This window comes from Schistocerca nitens, chromosome 1, assembly GCF_023898315.1.
Source record: "Schistocerca nitens isolate TAMUIC-IGC-003100 chromosome 1, iqSchNite1.1, whole genome shotgun sequence".
Lineage (NCBI taxonomy): Eukaryota > Metazoa > Arthropoda > Insecta > Orthoptera > Acrididae > Schistocerca > Schistocerca nitens.
Window position 1 is genome coordinate 643,671,242 of NC_064614.1, and position 20,143 is coordinate 643,691,384.

Here is a 20,143-nt window from a genome sequence, read left to right on the forward strand (position 1 = left end):
ACTGCTTCTGAAGAACAAATGAACATGACTGATATTCAAACCATCAGAAGAACAAGCAACCAGATCACAGCGAATGAAGAAATTTTGGGAAACGAAGTAATTACTGACTGCTAAGACCTAAAGTTAATCATTTTAGACTCTGTTGTATTACATTTGATTTTACTGCTACAATGTGGGTGTAAACTATGTAAATAAAAAAATAAATACATAACAGGCAAAGAAACTGTAAATGTTGGATGCATACTGTACAACAGTTTACTGCATTGTATATAGATGATAGAAAGTATGTCTCTTTTTAAAAGAAAATTAAAAAGGCATCTGATCAATATTTGCCCTTACAGTGTTAAACACTATCTTGAAATAAAAAATTAAATAGTGTGTTAGTATACACTGCAAAGTGAAACTGCAACAAATATAAAACTGCATATAGACTCGCTTCCAGTATGTAAGATATTCAAAATAATAATTCATGTCAAAATGCTGATGCTGCTGTCGTCTACTTTTTCTCTGGTTTTCTTGGCAGTACTGAGTGAAGACCAAGGAATTACAGAAAAATGAACTATATTATCACTGACATCTTCTAGAATGTACTTTTAATGACATTTTTTTGTGAAAATTCTGTTTTATATATACTGTCAAAACTAAGCTTTCCGATTAATTTATCCATGTGCTGATGCTACCTTTGTTTATTATTCACCTGGATGTCAAGGACTTCATACATTAGAGCCTGCTGCAGTGTGTTATAGTTGTGGCATCTAAAGGTAAAAATAGTCATTGATGCACAGCCTGTGACTCGGCTATTGGCCTGACTGCAGTTGATTGCAGCCTGTCTTTGCCATGACACTAGATGGGCAAGGGTGCAGGGCCCATTGCTCCAGCAGCGTTTTTCACCCAGGTAAGATCCTCGCACCCCTTCAGTAACAGACTTGAGTGGACGTAGGACGATTAAGGAGATAATGGAATGAGGAAAAATCCCCTATTTGGGTTTGAACCTGGGACCTCCAGGGCAGGCCTGCATCCTCTAGCCCACTATTCAGACTTCTGGTAGGTATAAGCGATTTTTGTGTATCTGGATTTACGTAATACGAGCCTTTGTGAGATTGAGGGTTAAACATTTTATTGTGAATCAGTCATAAGTCTATTCCATTATTCTCCTCTCTGTGTCTGGCGTGTATGTATTTGGGCCCTTCATCAGAAAAGTCGCAGTTGTTGAACAGTCCTTAAATGTCTTACGACACACAGTAATGTATTTCAGTGCTTTATGATACCAATATTTTTTTATTTGTGTGTTTCAAAGTTGTGGAAGGGTTATTATTTGCCTATGACAGAAATCTGTTTGAATAAAAATTCCATGGGACATTGTTTGGTGGGAATCAAGAAAGCAATATACCCATGTGAAGAACACCTTCAAAGGACCACAAAATATTCTGTGATGTTTATATAATTTTTAATGAAGATCAGACTGAAAGGTATCAAGCCAAAGGGAAGTGTAGGCTTTTGTACCAACAAATACTGTATCACTCTGTGTACATGCACATTAATGATTCCAATTAAGTGCTTGTTAAATGTGTGAAGTGGCCATATTGTGTCTCATTGGGATATTGTCTGGTGTACAGTAGGGGCCCACGTCATCAGTTTGGCAGTACGATATAAAATAGGTAATCTTATCCATCCTACATATTATGGAGCACATGGTGGAACCCAACGTATTCACTAGGTGTGATCAAAGTTTTGTAAGGTACTTGACAACTCAGTTAGAGAATGTATGGGATGAGGAAAAGTGGTTCAAGAGACGTTGCTGTCAGTGTGCTTCCTCACAGACAAGATATCCTTCATGAGCCTGTATGCCGTGCTTGGCAGATGTAAGATTTATTTTGCTAACGTAGTGCCATAGCGTATCATTTCTGTGATGTTGCTTGTACCAGTGATGCCTGGGTAAAGTAGTAGCTCGCAGTGTAGACTAATCCTTTTGAGGGAAGGAATTACTCATGAAAAGAATCCATTTCAGCCTCGTTTGAATTTAATGTTAAACTGTGGGTCTCTATGTAATTGACTGTTCTCTAGCCAAAAGGTATGGGTGTACCAGTAGGACAATGCGTAGTTAACTTATATTCAAACCCAATTCCATATTGATGACAGGCTTCCGTCATATTAACCGAAGCAAAATATCTCGGTGCTCTATCTGTTCTTTGAGGGAAGATGGTCTTGAGCGTGTGAATATTTTGATGTTGTGTGGAACACACCATTTCAGTTGAAGTAATATACTGCTTTCTCTTGTGTTTTCCATTAGTGACATGACTTTTGTATTTCCATCCATCCATCCATTCTATTGCCTTTTATACAGTGTATGCCAGGTTGGGACTGGTGAGGTACTTCTCCTGTTACACACAGGATCAATGATACCTTTTACAGGCTATTATTATGATGGGCCAGTTACTCCCAAAGACATTTTAAAGCTGATTCCACCTTGCTGCCCCTGCCCCCTTCTACCCACTCCCACCCCACTCAGGAAGGAATTGTCTACTACTCCTGCCTTCATTGCTTGCCAGAACTTGACAATGTTTTCCAAAGTGTTTGCAAATTGTGTAACTGTGGCAGGACAGGGGACCAGCCTAATATTCACTTCTTTGGATACCGAAACCTACCTAAAAACTACATCATAGCTGGCTAGGCTACTGGTCCCCATTTGTTAATCTGCTAGTCTTATTTGATGCAAGGCTGGCACACCTCCACGTGGCCTGGAACCGGGTACTTCAACATGCTGGGGAGGTTCAGTTTCTTGTTTTTATCCATTATCATCTTCTTGTTAGATATCACACAAGATACATGTGGCATGTAACCTACTTGACGAATAGAACAGGCTCCTGGGACGACTATTACTTTTATTTTTACTGATTCATTGGAAATTAACATGTTAACTTCTATTCATTTGCAGCCACTGAAGCACATGATGATGATGGACTTCCCCACACACTGGAGCACCTTATTTTTCTTGGAAGTGAAAATTATCCCTACAAAGGTGTACTTGATTTACTTGCAAATAGGTGTCTAGCCTCAGGAACAAATGCATGGACTGGTAAGAAATGGAGACCTTAAACTTTCTTGTTGCAAGTGTAATCTGGTAAGTTTTTGTTGACATAGTAGGCTAATGAGATTGCTGTTTATGACATGATGAAATAATGTTTAATGTTGTACTGACATCATAAGAAAGTGTTTAGATGTGCAGACTAGAGCTGTTTAGTGCAGGAGTAGTAATTATGAAGTGTGTGCTTGTAGCTACACATAATTTAGAATTTTCACCCTCAGTTTTCTGTATAATTTATGTGCAGTATTTGTAAATGCCATTGTTATATATGAGGTGTACAGTTTTATTTCAGTGTGATGTATGGTTTTCAGCGACAAGTTCTTTTCTAGTCCTGTAACAATATCTCATTGCAGCGCATTGTTTAATAATTGTCATTCTTGATGAGAGTTGTATTAAAGGCTTTCAGAGTTGTTAGCTATCACATGAAACTTACAAATTTCAATTGTGAGTTATGGCATATTTGTAATGTTGGTTCAAATAATGCCACAAGTGCTACAGTGATGTAATTAAACATACATCTACATCTACATTTATACTCCGCAAACCACCCAACGGTGTGTGGCGGAGGGCACTTTAAGTAGTATGTTGGTGTGTTTAGGACGCTCATAGCCTGAAAACAGGTACCAACTGTTGCATGCATTTTGGATGAGTCTGTTACATTCAAAAGTGATGCGTGAAGTGCGTATCCATTATACCATGGGTTGTTTGTTGTGTGATGCTGCTGGCAGTTTGTTGTTATTGTTCGTAACCAATCAGGTGATAGTACACAGTAGTCAATGAGAGTATCCGAATTCAATGATTTGTTTCGGCGACAGATATTACTTGATTACTTTTGTTTTGAGCATGGAGAGTGTGAGATTGGTGATTAATGATCTGACTATTAAGGATTATAAGATCGGTTAGTGGTTTTCTTATTTATGTCTTGCATTGTATTTCCTGGAATATGGCAGTATGTTTTGGGATGTTACTGAATAAAAACTTTTTAAGATAAAAATCATTTACTGCCTAGACCACAATTTTCATTATAAAATTAAAGCATGATGTTTGCTTTCCACAACCATCATCAGATCTGTAAACAGTTGGAGCAAAAATAGGCTAAACAAACTTTTGTACAAGAAAGTAGAAATAAAGAAATGTATAACAGCTGAACAAAATATATAAGAAGAGCCAACTCCAATAGTAAAAGTGAACATGTAACAAATCTACTTAACAGAGTTGTATAAGTAGTATGTTGGTGTGTTTAGGACGCTCATAGCCTGAAAATAGGTACCAACTGTTGCATGTAGAGGAAAAGCCGCAGTATGCTGTAAGTGCACTTCTACCCTCCGTAGATTACTCTATAAATCTTGTCCTGATTACATAGTAGTTCGTAATTGTGTGCGATACTGTCCCACCTTCATGAATCATGTTCAGTAGGCTGTGAATACATGCCCAGAATAAAGGCTGTCAGTGATTTGAATGTCGTGTCAGTTAATGTACTCCACACCCAGAAATTGTGTTTTTTGAGAAGTAAACTTAATCGTGAGGAATCATTGTTTCTTCCTATGATAACAATGACCACTTTGACTTTTACAGATCAGTATGCATCATGTTGATAATTAGTGAAGATCTTTTCATTTTTATTTTTTTATGATGATAGCCATCACTTTATTAGACACATAAGAGCAATTTTCAGGCAATCGAGAAAGTGCCATTTTCTGGCAATTGAAGAAGTGCAAATGAATGTGAAGTGCACACCTCCCAGAGTATCGGCAGCTGAACATTATAAAACAGATAGCTGATCTAGGCTGCCAGTGTTAACATCAACACCTGTCTGATGTACCACACTTGTTGTTTTAAAACCCATCTTCTCATCATTCTTAGGTCGTAGAGAGATTTGACCTCATATTCTACATGTAGATGTAGAATACGAAATGGAATATCTCTGGGAGAGATCACTCATGAACTGGCAAACAGTGACAAAGCATTGATTTTTGTTAACAGTTTATGATGGAAGTTGATTAATTTTGATTAAATGAGATAGAAAGAACTTCATTCTGTAACAGAACCTTTATCAGCATTTTAATATGGCTTCTGCCTTTCAGCATTGAAAACTGGGATGAGAGCAGGTTTCAGTTGGTGGCAGTTTGTAAGCACAGATTGAGATACTGTTGTTAACTGGGATAATGAAATGTTTATGTTGTCTCATTTATTTTTGGCTTTGTACTACTCAACATTAAATTCAATTCAAAAAGTACTGAATATTTTAATATTTTTTACAGATACAGATCACACATGCTACACGATGACAACAGCTGGCAGTGAGGGGTTTCTCACATTGATGCCTATATATTTGGATCATATTTTGTATCCTACTTTAACTGTAAGTGTATAAAAATTAAACCAAATGAAAACATAATATAGAGTGTAGAAAGTTTGAATGTAAGGATAATCAAACTATAAAGTAAAGTCTGTGTTATATATACCAGCATTGGTAACATTGAATAGCTTAGAGCTGTAGGTGCCTAACCCACAAAATAATAAATTTAAGGCTATTTTCTCATCTAGTGAGGACGACACAATAGTTCTTTTACTCTTTGAAAGATGCCTGTGACCAGTGTTCGCAGCTATAACAATAGAGGCTTTCTCAGTGCAACAAAGATGCATGAGTATCACAGCATTTGTGTCACTATCAGTGTAAGATAATGGACTTCTTAGCTCATTTGCGCCTGATATTCAGCACTGTAGCCAGTCCATTGTGGTGGGGCCATCATGTACCCTGTTGATTGTAGCCCCCTGACCACACAGGGATGGCTCTGCTGATGCCTGCGCCGTTAACTCTCCACATATGTCAAGGAGTAGATGCCCTTCACCCTGGGGCATTGGGACTCCTGGCAATGGACATCCTGCCAGGTGGCCTTTGCTGCGGCTGGTGGCGCCCGTGGGTCAGAGTGGGTGGCATCAGGGTGGATGACAAGCCATGAAGCGTAGTACGTCATCTCTTGCTGGTGGTCAAACACCAGCAGCCTCTAAGCGGTCAAGGTGTAACTTCAGCACTAAGAAATACAACCCCAAATCGTTCCCCCCCTCCTGGCCACGCCATGGGAGGAACGCCAGGAAAAGGATACCTCATATGTACGAGAGTTGATGAGGAATCTTTCTTATCAATGAAACCTCAGTTTTTTGTGGAGCATTTAGAGGACAAGTTTGGGGAGGTTGATCAAAACAGCATCCTCTGCCCAGTCACGGGCACTACTCGTCTGTGACAAGCTGGGGGGTGTTTCTGTTTCCATCACACTCTATAAGAGCTTAAATATGGTCCAGGCTATCATATTTCACTTGGACCTTTTTTTTTTTGCAGTCTGACGATGAGCTGCGTGCCGATTTAGAGTGGCGAGGTGTTCATTTAGTCCGGCGCATCACTGGGGTCCGAGGGATAACTGTTGCCTTCATCTCGGCCTTCGAGGGTGACACCTTACCCGAGAAGGTCAAGGTGATGGTCTACCACTGTGACGTTAAGCCATATATCCCTTCCCCGATGCGGTGCTTTAAGTGCTGAAAGTTCGGCCATATGTCTTCCCGCTGTACTTCCAGTGTCACCTGTCGGGATTGTGGACATCCTTCACATCCCAATACTCCCCGTGCCCTGCCTCCCTTCTCTGTCAACTGCAGAGAGCACCATTATTCGCCTTGCTCGCCAGACAGCAGGATTCTCCAGAAAGAAAGAAAAATAATGGAATACAAGACCCTGGACTGACTGACCTACACAGAGGCTAAGAGAAAATATGAGAGGCTACATCCTGACATCCTGTGCATAAGACGTCGACCTACGCCGCTGCTATGACAACAGTTCTACCATCTTCCGTTCCAACGTGTACAGTTTGGTCTCTGAGCCGTCAGACTCCACCTGCCCCCTTGATGGTGGGGGGGAACTTCCCACCCTGTTGCTCCTGCCACAACCTACTTCAGGAGCAATACAACCCCCCCCCCCCCCCAACCCAACCATCCAGGATGTCAGTCCCCATTTCTCAGCTGGAGAAGCGCATGTCTTCTAGGAACAAATCCCTTGGGTCACTCCCTTTCCATGTTCCTACCAGTGGCAAAGATGACACCTGCCAGTGGCTGAAGCCACCACAGGTAGCTGGTTGTAGGGTCAGGTCCTCCGCAGTCCCTGAGACTGAATCAGTGAAGCCCTCCCAGCCGGACAAACCTAAGGAGCAGCGAGAGAAACCTAAAAAGAAAAAGACCCTCAAGAACCAAGGCACTGTGGTGGCACCCACACTCACACCACCTCTACCTACAAGCTCTGTGTCTGAGGATGAGGTGGAGATTCTGGGATCCGCTGAGGACTTAGATCTTGCTGGGCCCTCAGACACAATGGATGTTGCTCGCACAGGTACTCATCTGGTGGCAGCAGGTGACCCTGAGGCGTAGACTGCCTCATTGAGTGTTTCATGCCTTCCTAGTCTCACGATCAAGTAATCCTCCAGTGTAATTGCGGTAGTTTTTCCCACCGCCTGGTTGAGGTATGGCAAATGTTAAGCTTTACACCTGCTTTCTGCATTACACTCCAGGAAACCTGGTTCCCGGCAATGCGGACCCCTGCCCTCCACAGCTATAAGGGATATTACACGAACCGTAGCAACTATAATATTGCGTCAGGTATGGTATGCATCTGTCCTGAACTCAGTATCTAGTGAACCTGTGCCCCTGCAAACCCCTCTTGAAGCTGTGGCTGTCAGGATAAGGACAACACAGGAAATAACTGTCTGCAGTGTATATCTTCCTCCAAATGGTGCAGTACCCCTGAACGTGTTGGCTACACTGGTTGATCAACTCCCTAAACCTTTCTTACTTTAAGGAGATTTTAATGCGCATAACCCCTTGTGGGGTGGCGCCATGCTTACTGGTCGAGGTAGGGAGGTTGAAAATTTACTGTCACAGCTCGACTTCTGCCTCTTAAATACGGCTGCCCGGACACATTTCAATGTGACACATGGCACATATTTGGCCATCGATATCTCTGTTTGCTGTCCTGGCCTTCTCCCATCTATCCACTGGAGAGGACATGACGACCAGTGTGGCAGTGACCACTTACCCATCTTCCTGTCACTCCCCTGGCATCATGCCCACAGACGCCTACCCCGATGGGCTTTAAACGAGGCAGACTGGGAAGCATTCACCTCTGCTGTCACTGCTGAATTTCTCCCACATGGTGCTATCGATGTTGTTGTTGAGCAGGTCACTACAACAATTGTTTCTGCTGCGGAAAACGCGATTCCTCGTTCTTTACGGTGCTCCCGGCGAAAGACAGTTCCTTGGTGGTCGCTGGAAGTCACAAGGGCAATTAAAGAGCGTCGGGTAGCTCTACAGCGACAAAGTGGCACCCTTCCCTAGAGCACCTAAGGCCTTTAAGCAGCTCTGTGCCCATGCTCGCCAGCTTGTAAAGCGATGGAAACAGGACTGTTGGGAGGGATATGTGTCGACCATAGGGTGCCATATATCACCTTCCGAAGTCTGGATGAAGATCAGACATCTTTTTGGGTACCAGACCCCAACAGGTGTCCCTGGCATTAACATCAATGGCATGTTACCTGCCAGCACAAATGTAATTGCCGAGCATTATGCTCGAGCCTATGCGTCGGAGAACAAACCCCCCTCCCCCGCCGCTACCTTTTGCGCCCTCAAATGGCAGATGGAAAGGAAAGTCCTCTCATTCATTTTACGCCACAGTGAACCTTATAATGCCCCATTTACAGAGTGGGAGCTCCTCAGCGCCTTTGCACATTACCCCGACACAGCTCGTGGGCCGGATCGGATCCACAGTCAGATGATTAAACATCTGTCATCTGACTGCATGCGACATCTCCTCATCATCTCTAACTGAATCTGGTACGATGGCATCTTTCCATCGCAATGGCGGGAGAGCACCATCATTCTAGTGCTCAAACCCGGTCAAAACTCACTTGATGTGGATAGCAAATGGCCCATCAGTCTCACCAACTTTCTTTGCAAGCTGCTGGAACGTATGGTGTGTCGGTGGTTGGGTTGTGTCCTGGAGTCACTTGGCCTACTGGCTCCATGTGAGGGTGGCTTCTGCCAGGGTCACTCTACCACTGATAACCTTGTGTCCCTCGAGTCTGCCATCCGAACAGCCTTTTCCAGACACCAATATCTGGTTGCCGTCTTTTTGGACGTAACGTAAAGCATACGACATGACCTGGCAACATCATATCCTTGCCACATTGTATGAGTGGGTTCTCCAGGGCCCGCTCCCGATTTTTATCAAAAAATCCCTGTCGCTCCGTACTTTCCGTGTCCAAGTCGGTGTGTCCCATAGTTCCCTCTGTATTCAGGAGAATGGCCCGCTCCCGATTTTTATCCAAAAATCCCTGTCGCTCCGTACTTTACGTGTCCAAGTCGGTGTGTCCCTTAGTTCCCTCTGTATTCAGGAGAATGGCCCGCTCCCAATTTTTATCCAAAAATCCCTGTCGCTCCGTACTTTCCGTGTCCAAGTCGGTGTGTCCCATAGTTCCCTCTGTATTCAGGAGAATGGCATTCCGCAGGGCTCCGTATTGAGTGTGTGTCTATTTTTGGTGGTTATTAATCGTCTAGCAGCAGCTGTAGGGCCGTCGGTCTCACATTCTCTGTATGTGGGTGACTTTTGCATTTCGTACTGCTCCTCCAGTACTGGTGTTGTTGAGGGCACCTACAGGAAGCCATTCACAAGCAGCAGTCATGGGGCTCTAGCCCATGGCTTCCAGTTTTCAGCTGTGAAGTCGTGTGTCGTGCATTTCTGTCGGCGTCGCACTGTTCATCCAGAACCAGACTTTACCGTAATAACAATCCACTCACTGTAGTGGAGACATATCGATTCTTAGGACTGGTTTTCGACGCCTGATTGACTTAGCTACCTCATCTTCGTCAGCTTAAGCGGAAATGCTGACAGCACCTCAATGCCCTCTGCTGCGCTGCCTGAGCAACATCAACTGAGGTGCAGATCGCCCTATGCTGCTGTGCTGCAGCTCTACAGAGCCCTTGTTCAATCCCGTCTTGATTATGGGAGTCCGGTTTACTGTTCGGCGGCACCCTCAGCGTTGCGTTTACTTGCCACAGTGCACCACTGTGGCGTTCGCCTAGTGACAGGAGCTTTTAGAATTAGTCCGGTGGCCAGTCTCCTGGTGAAGGCCGGAGTCCCTCTATTGAAGGTTAGGCGTGCTTAGCTGCTCGCCAGTTACGTTGCACACGTTTGTAGTTCTGTGCATCCAAATTACTGTCTCCTTTCCCCAGTCAAGGCTGTTCATCTCCCGCATCGGCGGCCCAGGTCAGGACAAACGATTGTGGTTCGCGTCCGGTCCCTTCTGTCTGAACTGGAGTCCTTCCCGTTACCACCTCTCCTTCAGGACCATTCACATACACCTCCATGGTGTAGACCTAGGTCGCAGATTCTTCTGGACCTTTCGCACGGCCCTAAGTACTCCGTTAACCCTGCGGCTCTCCACTATCACTTCCTCTCGATTCTCGATATGTACCAGGGCCATAAAGTGGTTTACACTGACGGCTCGATGGCTCATGGTCACGTAGGCTTTGCATATGTTCATTGATGACATATTGAACAGCACTCCTTGCCAGATGACTGCAGTGTTTTGACTGCAGAGCTGGCGGCCATATCTAGTGTTCTTGAGCACGTCCGCTCATGCCGTGGCGAGTCATTTCTCCTGTGTACTGACTCCTTGAGCAGCCTACGAGCTATCAACCAGTGCTACCCTCACCATCCTTGAGTATTGTCCATTGAGGAGTCCATCGATGTCCTGGAACGGTCCTGTTGTTCGGTGGTGCATCGGAATCCCAGGCAACGAACTTGCTGACAGGCTGGCCAAACAGGCTACATTGAAACCGCTTCAGGAGATGGGCATCTCAGAAACTTACCTGCGTTCGGTCTTACGTCGCATGGTTTTTCAGCTTTGGGAGACGGAATGGCATAACAGTATGCACAAAAAACTGCGTGTCATTAAGGAGAATATGAATGTGTGGAAGTCTTCCATGCGGTCCTTTCGCAGGGAATAAGCTGTTCTCTGCCGGCTCCGCATTGGCCAAACGTGTCTAATGCATGGTTATCTCCTCAGTCACGAGGACCCACCTCAGTGTCCCTGTGGCTCAAAAATGTTGGTCGTCCACTTCTTGATGGACTCTACCCACTTTTAGCTGCTCTGCAGCAGACTTTCGACTTTCCCAGCACCCTACCTTCGGTGTTGGGCAGCAATGCCTCAACAGCAGCTTTAATTTTACGTTTTATTCGTGAGGATGGGTTTTATCATTCACTCTAAGTTTTAGCGTATGTCCTTTGTCCCTCTTGTGTCCTCCACCCTAGTACTTTTAGGATGGAGGTTTTAATGTGTTGCAGAGCAGCTGGCTTCTCGCTTTTATTCTCATGGTCAGCCACCCATGGTGATTTGCTCTCTTGTTTTGATTTCTTCTACATGTTTCTTGCTTCTCTCTGTGGTTTTCTTGACCGATTTTGTCCATTTTAGTGTTTGTTGCCCTTCTGTCATTCTTGTGGTTTACTCCTTTCTTCCAGCTGTTTTTTGTATGTCTCGATTATTTTACTCCCACCATTGTGTAATAATTTTAATTGGAACGAGGGACCGATGACCTAGCAGTTTGGTCCCTCCCTCCCTCCCTCTTTTAAACCAACCAACCATCCATGTATTGAGCCTGGGAAGAATGATTGTTTAAATGCCTCTGTGTGTGCTGTAATTAAGCTGAGCTTGTCCTCGATAACGCTACTGCAGAGATGTGTGGGGGTTGTTGTATATTCCTAGAGTCATCATTTAAAGCTGTTTCCTAAAACTTCATCAGTAGATTTTGTTGAGATAGTTTACATCTATCTTCAATAGCCTCACACTCCAGTTCCTTCAGTATCTGTCACACTCACCCATAGATCAAAGAAACCTCTGACCATTTGTGCTGCCCTTGTCCGTATATGTTCTGTCCCGCCTTTTAGTCCTATTTGTTACAGGTCCCACACACACTACAGCAATAATGTAGGATGGGTGACTGGAGTGATTTGTAAGCAATCTCCATTGTAGTCTGTGCTTCCCCACTATTCTATCAATAAACCGAACTCTACCACCTGCTTTACCCACAACTGAACCTATGTGCTCATTTAATTTCATCTCTCTGCCTAGTGTTACACACAGGTACTTGTATAAGTTAACCAATTCCAACTGTGATTCATTGATATTATAGTCATATGATACTATGCTTTTCTGTTTTGTGAAGTGTACAGTTTTACTTTCGTGATCACTTAAAGCAAGTTGTGTTTTTCATATCACTTTGAAATCTTATCAATATCTGACTGAACATTTATACAGCTTCTTTCAGACAGTAGTTAAATATAGATAACTGCATCATCTACAAATAGTCTGAGATTACCACTAATGTTGTCCGCAAGGTCATTAATGTACGACATGAACAGCAAGGGTCCCATCACATTTTCCTGGGCCACACCCAAAGTTTCTTATATATCTGTTGGTGATTCCCTGTCCAAGAAAATTTCCTGCATTGTCCCTACCAAAAAGTCCCCAATCGAGTCACAAATTTTGCTTGATACCCCGTATGATTATACTTCTGATAATAAGCGTAGGTGTGGTACTGAGTTAAATGATTTTCAAAAATTAAGAAATGCTACATCTACTTGAGGCTTTAGGGCAATACACAATAACTTTATTCTTAATTGGGAGTTTTAAGAGATGAGATAGGCTATGGTGACACTTGTTATCTGAGTTGTATTCTTTTCCTTTGAGCTACTTGTCAGGTTTTTTCTGTGGCACAGAAAAATGAGGTGTGTGAAATTTGGGCTCTATAGAAAAGGGAAAGTGACACCCATTAACCCCTATAATTTGAATAAAATTAAGAATGTAATTTTCTCTACAAAAATATTGTACAGATTTTGCTGAGTAACCAACAGATACATTTAAGTTATTAATTTTCTGTATTAACTTTGATAATAATGTATATAGCACTATTTTATAAAGTCTTTGTGAGATAAATGTTATGAGAAAAGCACAATTTCTTTAAAAAAAAAACCCTTATTCTTTGGTAATGTCTCTTTTTTTCAGGCCTGGAAACTAATGGCTGTATTTAGATGAAAACAAAAGCACGTACTTCTTCAGTTCTCAATTTTTGTAAACACTTTGTAATTAATTCTCAGCCAGTTTAATTACTGTTTTCTGTTTAATAACTAGGTATAGTGTGCTGGAAAAATCTCAATTTTCAAGCCACAGTGAGAGATCTGGCTTAAAGAACTAGTCATTCAGTTCAAATCCATTAAACTGTTTTCATGCTTTTTTAGAGACAGTTAGTTAACTTTCTTTATTGATAATTTCTGGGATTTGAAACAGTCCTGCTTTAACCCTTTTAGTACCTTTGATTGATGATTTTTCCTCACAATTGCATTGACTTTCATTTTCAGTTACGGAGATGCATTACGAAGAAAAAAAAATGCTAAGGCAACAGATGCAGATGACAGATAACAATTATTTCTTTAAATTAAGCCCTACAACAAAAACCATAGTTGATAAGCTGAAATTATGAAACAACATGAAATCCAAATACAACACTGTAGAAAGGGCACAGAACCAAACTTCATGTAAACTCATGACAAGGAAAACACGGATATCACAAATTCCATTTGTATTTTGTGAGAACTCACATTGAGCTCAGAACATTACAGATAAATAACTTCAGCCTTGCACCATGCATGGTACCCTCTGTAGTGTTATGAGATGGTGTTGATCCAAAAGAGATAAATTAATTTCCAAAAAGAAGTATTGTTGAAATATGCTATCAAAAAAGTAATTTTCTGACTTACAAAGTTGTTTCTTAAAGATAGTTGATTGTCAAAATGTTTTTGTAGAGCAGAACATGTCTACCAGGTCTACCCGGGACAACCGAGAAATCCGGGAAAAACCTGGGAATTTTTTCATCCGACAGAAAACTGAGAATAACTCGGAAATTTTTCATTGTTTTAGCTTTCAGTTAAATTTTTGTAGTTTTGACTGGTAAGAATTGATTTTCTAGCAAAGAATGTTACTGTATCCTGCTACTGGAGAATGATACTGCAGCAATAAAATATAAATGAGACAAAAAAAAACTTCAGTGGCAAAGAAAATGCGCCACTTAAAACAATAAAACACTGTGCATGCACAAGCATCTGCAAACAGCAAAAATATGTCAAAGGCCTTAGGGCGAAGACTATGTAATACTTCGTAACAATAAACTGCTTTCTATTATGAGCGTGATGTCACAACCGTTTACGTTAGGTTCATTTGACCAGTTGCCAGCGGGCTCATGCGCATGCGCAGTTGACTTGCGTATGAGCAGTACCTTCTTCCGCTTCCCGCTACTTGAAGTGTGGCTGTTAGCTGTAGCAGCAAGCAGCCAGATGCTAACGAGTAAAATTTTTCTCGTGCGCCATAGGAGCCAGATTCGCGCACGCGCAGAGTTGTCTGAGTTGTAGTGGGGAGGGGGCTAGTATCCGTCTGACTCCTGTTTGCGTTAAGTGACTCCGCTGTTTCCTCTTTGTTTACAGCTCCCACATCAAATGAAAACAAAACGGATTACTGCGGCCGGGAGCTATCAAGTGAATTATTATACTTTCACATAATTACAGAGGGCAAAATTATATTATTAGTTTCAGTTTTCTGATTTTATTTCCAAATTATTAGCAGTCAAGCATTAAGCGCCTTGCAGAACAATGAAATTATTTTTGTCAGTTTGCTAAAGAAATTTGGCTTTATTAATCTTTCCACTGAGGCAATAAATTTATTTGAAACAAAGTGTTTTGTTCCAACTGTTCGCTGAATTTCAAGTGCATGTTTTCATCTTCTGCCATGTATGGCATTATGCCGTAATAAAGAACCAAATATGAGGTAGTACACTACTGGTACTCCAAAAAAATTTACATCCCCTAAGCTACACTGAAAAGCTTAATATCAGACGGGACCTACGTCAGTGTGAATCTGGAAAAAACCAATGTGTACTTCAAGCCGAATTATGCATCTCAGTATGGTTTACGAAATCCCGATGCTCTTGGAGTTTCGTCTGATGTCCTGTTTCTTTTGTGACGTAATGTAAGCTTTCTTAGTGCTTTATACGTACGGCCATGAGGGCTTTCTAAACCACTGTAGCTGTGCACGTACAATAATGCCTGTTGTCTGGCGCTCTCTGGCAACTGCTAAATCGAACCGTTCGAAAAGCGTTACTTTCCAAGTAAATTTCTTTTTACGCAAGATAAATATGTTACGTGTGAGTAAGTTGGATGAATTTCTTAAATTACATTTAAAACTGAACGCTTTGAGGACCTGCCACTTACAAGAATTTCGAGCCCAGAAGACCAGACATTTGTGTCATTATTTTAAATTTACTGGCACATTTGTGTGATGTATCTTAAAGTACAACACACGGAAAAAAGATCAATATTACATGTGAAAGCTTAGCTTCTCTTGTAGCTTATTAATCTTAGAGACCAATAGTGTATGTGAAAGCTAAGCTTTTTTGTAGCTATACTATATATATTTATGTAAACCATTAACTTTTCCTCTTTGTGTGTTCGCGCTACGTAACAGTGATCTGGCTATTGGCCAACTATAACACGTGTCCAATGCTCTGAATATCTGCTGTCATCAGCTGGCGAGATAACGTGGCAAGAGATATGACTGGCTTGCAAAAGGACATCGCAATCCCAATTTCAAAGCTCCAGAAACTAACGTGCTGTGTTTGGTGGAATTCGAATTTATACATCTGTAATACGAAAATATGCAGCGTATATGTTGCTGCACATCAAAGGTCTTTCCGAAACTTCTCTCCTTTTTTTCATCAAAAGTCTTTCCAAGACTTCTCTCCCCCGTTTTTTTTCTTTTTTTTCCCTTCTTCTGGGGGTTCTACGCCAGTGTATAAAATGTAAACCATTCAAAGGATTGATAAGTTTTACAGTTCCAAAGGAAAAAATCTACGGAAAACCTACTGTCACCTAGCACGGAAAAAGTGTATTTTCTCCCTGGAGAAAATATATTTTTTAATTGGGATATCTGGGAATAATCCAGGAATTTTTTTTCCTTGTCCACGTATACATCCTAACCACTTCTAGGTCATAAGCAGTGGAAATAGTAACCACTGATCGTTTGGGTGTACCACTGAGTAGAGAAAGGCACAAAAACCATATACAAAATTAATAGTTTAGCATTCGGACACTGTCCTTTTGATGCCGAGCTAATAAGTACAGGTGCATTGTCCTGTGCTGTGACCTGACTGATACTGTATGAGTCCCAGCAATCAGAGAAAAGCTAAAGTACATGTTCCAAATTTTAAGTTATGTGACTGTCTACCACTTAATGCGTCAATTATATGATGAGTGGTTATCTTAAATGGGTGTTCCAACCAGAATGTTATGAAGGCTGATTTCTATGTTGTAAATTTTTTTTTTGTGCACTGAAAAGAAGGACCTACTTCTTATTTTTCATGTGAATCTTTCAATAATGAAGCAATTTAACATCATGTTATTGGAGAATTGCAGAGTAGGCACTAATGTTTGTAGTAGTATGGAAGCGTTAACATGTTATAGGGACCCTGAATTATAATCTACGTTGTTTGAAAATCTGTTAAGAAGATGCTTAGATTTGATGTCTGCTGCTTTTCCATACCTGACATGTATTTGAAGTTTTCTAGGAGCATTCTTAACATTTTGCTATTTTATCATACCAGTGAATAAGAAAAATCACATGGAAAAGGCTTCCAAACTATCTTTACAGTCTTGTTTGAGGTTCAGAGTGGTATTTTATTCCGTTGTTGAAGTACTTAACTAGTTGTCCACAGGTATAGGACAGAAAATTTAAAGTTTTGGTAACTAAAAACAAAATTGAAAAAAGTTGAAGCACAATCTCTGCGTACGTGGCTTGCAAATACCCACATAATGTTAGGAATAATGCTCATAGTAATGTCAGCCTACATTTTTTACAGTAAGTTGAAGTGTGAAGTGTTGTTAGAGCTCAGTAAATGTAGAATATACAGTAGTTGATTGATATGCAATAGCTTAATTAATATAATTATAAATAAAGCACGTGAATTGGTGAATAACATTTCCTTTGTTTTTCAGGACTCCGGATTCATCACTGAAGTTCACCACATCACAGAAGAAGGGGAAGATGCTGGGGTGGTTTATTGTGAAATGCAAGGCCGTGAAAACATGGGCGAATCAAGATCTCATTTGGCAATGGTACGAGGTGTCTACCCTGGTGTCTGTGGCTATAAATCAGAAACTGGAGGCATTATGAAGAACTTGAGGGAAAGCACTGATAACACAAAGGTAAATAGAAGCAATGTTAATTTTGTGCACATATGCAATATGTGACGAAACTTTGTTTTGTGTAACAAAACTAAATATGGAGTGAAATGCAGTGTAATGTATTTCACAGAAAACGTGATTTAGTGCTCAGGTACTGTCTATATTTCTATTAAATTATTTAAAAAAATATGTAATTTGATTTAATAAATACATATGATGAATGGCAAACAGTCACATATTGCTAATCATTGTATGCAGCAAAAACATCCTCCTAACAGCAGAGAGACTTAACTGGCTTTTGAACAACTGCTCTTATTTGTGAATAATTGCCTATGTGCACATTTCACACATACAACACTCACATGCACTACACATCAATCAACTACAGCAGAGTGGCTGCCATTCCTAATTTTTTATACACTATCATAATTTTTCTCACATAGTTAAGGCATTATCGACATTCTATAAATTATTATGTTCAGTTTTAATATTTTACAGGAAGGTTAGAGTAATTTCCCCCTTGGATAGTTGATCATCTCGGAATTCTTTTTTCAAAATTGGTCTGTGCTTGGTAGAAAGTTGTAATCAGTCTTATCTGGAAGGAGTGTAACTGTTGGGGAGTGGTGTAAGAAGCAAATATGATCTGCCAGAACTCAGTTTGGTACACTAATGGGAGGAGGGTGTGGTCTGCTGGTTGCTGAGGAACATGCAAAACCAATTTAGCAAGAAAACTTCTCTAATAATCTAGAAGTCTTGAAGGGGGAACACTATCAACATTGTATGCCCATCCTTTTGACGGGAGGTCTTGGGAATGACAGCCATTTACTATTGTGAGAAAATGAAACACCTGTAGCCATATTTATGATTTTATTTATTTTGTAGGTATGAGTTCGGTGCTTCAGTGCGCCATCTTCAGGCTGTAATTGATGCTGAAGGGTTTACACAGTCCCTTTATGTACCGCATCAGTGACCAGCATAACTGGTTACAGAGACTATCTGAAAACTTTGGCGTCAGCACTCCAACTGTCAACCAGCAGATATTGGTATTAATGCAGACAAGCTGGTGTGTGTCTTGCAGCAGAGTAATGTGGCAACTGTCGCAGACAGCGCCCATCAGGCACTTTATTGCAGAACCACTGAGCCAGATGTTTACCTGTTGGCAGCTACAGGCTGGGCCTGTCAGTTTTTATGCTGGTATCAGCTACCTTGTATGTGGCCTTCGCTTTGCGCTATGTTCTGTTTCTCTGTGCTTAATTGTTCAGTAGCTTGTGCTGGTCAAGTTTTTGTTTTGCCCGTTTCACCATAGAGTCACTTGCATAGTGTTTTGTTCCCTCTTCAAGAGTTCAGATCCCTGGCTTGTTGTCGAACCTGTTGGCTGGAAGAGTTGTATTTGAGCCGACAGCGATGGTTTTGTGGCTTTGTGTATTATACGAGAGTGGTGAAGTGGACATTCTTATGTATGTAATACTTTCCCTATTTTCATAGTGTTAAATTGTAGTCATCATGGGCACATATTTTATGTGATACTAGCAGGAACAGTTGTGCTTCCAGAAGCAACCGCAGCTGAAGCACAACCAGTATCAAGTGCAGCTGCAGGAGGTGCTCAAACAGAATGGATCTGCTTGCACACTGTGCTGATGGTGGACTAGATGTTTGCAGAGAAGCTTGCCGTTTGCTGGTTTTGATGAGTCATCAATGGAAAAGTGGGGAAGTTCCTTGTGCTGGTTCTTGCTGCATTGTCAAGTAATGTGTATCATAAATCCTGCTGATGAGGCTGCCTTGTTATTGTCCAACAGTTTGGGGTAGTAGAAAATTGTGCAAAACTTGAAGTCTTCCGCTGAGCCCAGGAAACTTAACTTTCAGGTGTTCTGTCAGCTGCTGATGCATTATGTTTTACATGAAGCCCATGTGGTGGTGGCACAGTCGTAATTTAACCAGCACCACAAGTGCCTCCAGGTAGATGTAAGCAGCCTCAGTCAGCAACATGTGAAAGATCATTTTTTGCAAATGTATTTTAGTGTCTCCATTGTCCTACCTCATATGCAGACTTGCTAATTATGAATATGATTGTCCATTTAGCACCTGACGTCGAGATCCAAGCTAGGGCATTGGCCTTGTTTGACCCTGCTTTAGCCAAAGTTGCCCAGATTACTGAATCACAAGAACTTATGGCAGTGGCAAGGGATGCACTTTATGAAAGTTGGCAGGTGGCGATGTTAGATGTGTGTACTAAATAACTAAAAGTGGCCTGAAGGGTTGGCCAAGCAGTCTTACTTTCTGCTGAGCCGATGTGCGCTTCCGTTGTTGGTGGATTGTGTGCCACCTGCCTTCATCTGCAGTGAGGTCGGCAGATATTTGTAAGTTGAAGAGCTGTGGTTCCAATTTCTTAGCCAATCAGTGTCAGTCTCCTTCTGTCTCTGTTTCTGCATAGTGGACAAGTTAGGAGTCCTGCCATGACTGTCAGGTGGTGGATGTTAGACAGGATTGTCCATACATAGGTACCATGTGCGGTGTATGTGCTTAGCGAAGGTGGCCTTGTACCCTCGAACAGGCAAGTCAGAGCCATCGTCAACCTACTGGCACCCAAGCACCTGGAGGAGCTCCAATCCTTTGTGGGTAAGATTTCTTATTATACTAAGTTCAACCCCCAGGCCACACACCTCTGCCATCCACTCCCTGTTTTGCTTCTTTACATTGGATAAGCTGTTAACACAGGCCTCCGAAATGTCCCAGTA

General features: G+C 41.7%; 1 protein-coding gene across 1 annotated transcript in view; it reads left to right on the forward strand.

Moving 5' to 3' along the window:
* Positions 1 to 20,143, forward strand: part of LOC126258329 (uncharacterized protein C05D11.1-like) — a 123,764-nt gene that overhangs the window by 9,970 nt on the left and 93,651 nt on the right. Inside the window, exons 3-5 of the mRNA XM_049955634.1 lie at positions 2,936 to 3,076; positions 5,347 to 5,447; positions 17,220 to 17,429. Coding sequence (XP_049811591.1) covers positions 2,936 to 3,076; positions 5,347 to 5,447; positions 17,220 to 17,429 — 452 coding nt within the window. The remainder of the gene's footprint in view (positions 1 to 2,935; positions 3,077 to 5,346; positions 5,448 to 17,219; positions 17,430 to 20,143) is intronic.